The sequence below is a fragment of the Macrobrachium rosenbergii genome, chromosome 46, assembly GCF_040412425.1.
Source record: "Macrobrachium rosenbergii isolate ZJJX-2024 chromosome 46, ASM4041242v1, whole genome shotgun sequence".
Taxonomy (NCBI): Eukaryota; Metazoa; Arthropoda; class Malacostraca; order Decapoda; family Palaemonidae; genus Macrobrachium; species Macrobrachium rosenbergii.
Window position 1 is genome coordinate 3018378 of NC_089786.1, and position 3711 is coordinate 3022088.

The 3711-nt window shown below is 42.0% G+C and overlaps 1 protein-coding gene across 1 annotated transcript; it reads left to right on the forward strand.

Moving 5' to 3' along the window:
• The first annotated feature begins 422 nt into the window (after nucleotides 1–422).
• Nucleotides 423–3398, forward strand: LOC136830170 (phosphoenolpyruvate carboxykinase, cytosolic [GTP]-like). The gene is made up of 3 exons (XM_067089425.1): nucleotides 423–606; nucleotides 845–965; nucleotides 1235–3398. The coding sequence occupies exons 1-3, from the start codon at nucleotides 593–595 to the stop codon at nucleotides 3035–3037; spliced, it is 1938 nt and encodes a 645-aa protein (XP_066945526.1). The 5' UTR covers nucleotides 423–592; the 3' UTR covers nucleotides 3038–3398.
• The last annotated feature ends 313 nt before the right edge of the window (nucleotides 3399–3711 follow it).

The following is a 3711-nucleotide window of genomic DNA, read 5'->3' on the forward strand; positions in this document are numbered from 1 at the left end:
CTCTCTCTCTCTCTCTCTCTCTCAGGCGGTTGACAACATGAAGCAGAAAATGGTCTTTGTCACAAGCGACTGCATTTTTCAACATTAGTAATCTTATCACAGCTCTGTGTGTGTGTGAGAGAGACGCCACATGGAGTAATTAACCCCATTTAAGGATATCTATACCGAAGGGCAATTTGTTTTCTAAGCCACCAACACCAATGAACAGGGGAATTTTCGAGGTACATTAAGTAATTCCGGGTGTTTACAGCAACATAATACCCTCCCATAACCCGGATTGAAGAGCAGTTCGATATAAACGAGTTGAACAGCCCCGCGCGGGGAGGTGAATGAATTTCCCAGTCCCTGTGACTGAGCAAAGGTTGAAGGTCCAGTGACGTCACGGAATCCCTGCTTGCCTGCTTGCGATATAAGAGGAGAGCTCAGGCCGAATCGGCACACAACTCAAGACACTTCCCAACGCTACAGAGGTTCAGTCAAGGTGATTCGCACAGCATTCGCTCAGAGATCTTTCCGACAAAACTTGTCTAAATTTGTCGTTGATTCAGGTCTTCTGTTTACATTGATCTTCAGTGAAACATCTGCCTACAACATGGAGACTGCTCAGTAAGCATTGTGAATTTTCTTGATCAGGTTACTTTGACAACAGTCCTTTAGCCATTTTGAAAAAATAGATAGACATTTTAGGGGCAAATCAAATTAACGTAAATGAATTTTTAATATTTCAGGTACAGAATGCTTACAATCGCAAAAAATTAAATAGCTCACAAAAAATTAGCTTTATTCAGTACAGCAACTTCAACTTTTCTTGCATTGCTGTTGCTGATGATCTTCATCATTCCAGAATGAAAAGTGCCATAACTGAAGCCTCCCAAGTCGTGGCAGAGATGAACAAGAGGAATCTTGACCAGGAGACACCAGACCTTAAAGCCTTTCAGGGAAAACTTGCTGGTCTGAGGCCAAAGGTAAGGCTATATCTTTCATACGTTGGTTTACTTCTCTTTACTAATTTGAATGTTTACTAGCTTCATTACTTAAAAGAGTTCATAGCTGCAAGTTTTATCATTGCAAGTGGTGTCTAGATTAAAAGCTGCTTTATAATACAAGCAAAATCACTTCTAATCAAACTTGTATTAAATATATTGAAGTTACTTTACCACATAATGATTTAGGTTGGTAAAAACAGTTCAATAACTGTTGCACATTGCAATGATGAATATATGGTTAATTTCAGGTTCGGAAGTTTGTTGAGGAAAGCGTTCGTTTGTGCCAGCCTTCAGATATTCATATCTGTGATGGCAGCGACCGTGAGCTCAAGAATCTCCTTAACATCATGCAAAAGGCTGGAATGATTGAACCTTTATCTAAATACACCAACTGTTGGCTTGCCCGCACCGACCCTGGAGATGTAGCTCGCGTTGAGAGCAAGACGTTTATTGTCACCAAGGACCGTCGTGAGACCATTCCTACCCCAAAGGAAGGTGTCAAGGGTCTTCTGGGCAACTGGATGTCCCCTGATGACCTCACGAAAGCTATTCAAGAAAGATTTCCCGGTTGCATGGCTGGAAGAACAATGTATATTGTGCCATATTCCATGGGTCCAGTAGGTTCCCCTCTGTCAAAAATTGGTGTTGAGCTAACTGATTCTCCATATGTTGTTGCCTCCATGCACACAATGACTAGGATGGGAGAGTCTGTCTTAGATACACTTGCAGATGGGGATTTCGTCAAGTGTCTTCATTCTGTGGGATGTCCACTTCCACTCAAGAAAAATCTTGTCAACAATTGGCCATGTGATCCAGAGCGCACAATAGTAACCCACGTTCCCGAGACAAGCGAAATCATCTCATTTGGCTCTGGATATGGTGGAAATTCCCTCCTAGGAAAGAAATGCTTTGCTCTCAGAATTGGTTCTACAATTGCAAAGAAGGAAGGCTGGTTAGCTGAGCACATGCTTATTCTAGGTATCACAAACCCCAAAGGAGTTAAGAAGTACATTGCTGCTGCTTTCCCTTCTGCCTGTGGCAAGACCAACCTGGCCATGATGACACCTTCCCTACCTGGATACAAAGTAGAATGTGTAGGTGATGATATTGCTTGGATGAAGTTTGATGAAGATGGAACCTTAAGAGCAATCAACCCAGAAAATGGCTTCTTTGGAGTAGCTCCAGGTACTTCGATGCATACAAACCCTGTAGCAATGAAGACTGTTCTTTCAAATACAATTTTCACCAACGTTGCCAAAACCAGTGATGGTGGAGTCTTCTGGGAAGGGCTAGAAAAGGAAATACCAAACAATGTTACCATTACTTCCTGGTTAGGAGAGACAGACTGGAGCAAGGAATCTGGAAAACCTGCTGCTCATCCCAATTCGAGATTCTGCACTCCTGCTGGCCAGTGCCCCATCATCGACCCTGCATGGGAGGATCCAAAAGGAGTGCCCATCTCTGCTATTTTGTTTGGTGGAAGAAGACCTGAAGGTGTCCCCCTTATCTATGAAGCCTTTAATTGGAGACATGGTGTAATGGTAGGAGCAGCTATGAGATCTGAGGCCACTGCAGCTGCTGAACACAAGGGTAAGGTCATCATGCATGATCCATTTGCCATGAGACCCTTCTTTGGATATAATTTTGGTCATTACTTGCAGCACTGGCTAAGTATGGAACACAGAACAGATAAACCCCTTCCTCAGATCTTCCATGTCAACTGGTTCCGAAAGGACGCAAAGGGCCATTTCATCTGGCCTGGATTTGGCGACAATGTCCGTGTTTTGGACTGGATTCTGCAGCGTATTGATGGGGACGACGTTGGGGAAGAAAGTGCAGTTGGAATTCTGCCCAAACCTTCCTCCCTTAAAATGGAGGGCCTAGAAAACCAGAACGTTGACCTGGACGAGCTTTTCAGACTTCCCAAAGACTTTTGGCAGCAGGAAGTTAGAGATATAGAAAAGTACTTCATAGAGCAAGTTGGTGACGATCTGCCAAATGAAATAGCAGAGGAACTAAAGAAGCTCAACAAGCGCATTGAAAAACTCTAGATTTCTTGGCACTTTCAGTGCTCCCATTTGAAAATAGTTTGATAACAGCCACTTCAGAGTCTACCTCCCTCTGAACTTATATATCGTATGGTTACTGGTTTTGCTTAACTGAGTTTAATTTGCTTCGTGAATGATTTTCTCCCCAATAGGGCTAATGAATGAGTTCATCCTTCTTTTGACTTCATAACTAGCAACACTTAAACATCGATTATACTGTATTATGACCGGTGTGTGTCGTACGTAGGTTTTACTACGCCTTAGTATTGTATCTTTTTAATTCTATATATATTAAGAATATTATCACTTGTGCTTTATTTATTGTGTTTTTTATCACTTCTGAAATAAACAACAGCCACAAAAACATTTTCGTTTTGATGAAATTCCCCATGTGGATTTGGATATTACAGCATGCCTTCCAGGATGAAAAAAAATTAAACTTATGTATAATTTCTTATGTATGATTACAGAGATATTTCTTTGTAGGTTGGTCTAGATTAATTCGGCCTTGTACCAGCACGGGCCCTTGTCCAAAGGCATCCCGGAAGTGTGGTAAGGTGACAGAGAGAGAATAAGATGACAGGTGTGGATTTCTGGATTCTGACTATGCAACTGAGATGAGTTGAGAATCATATCGTAACAAGGCCTCCATTTCTGAGTAATCATTTCTGATACTT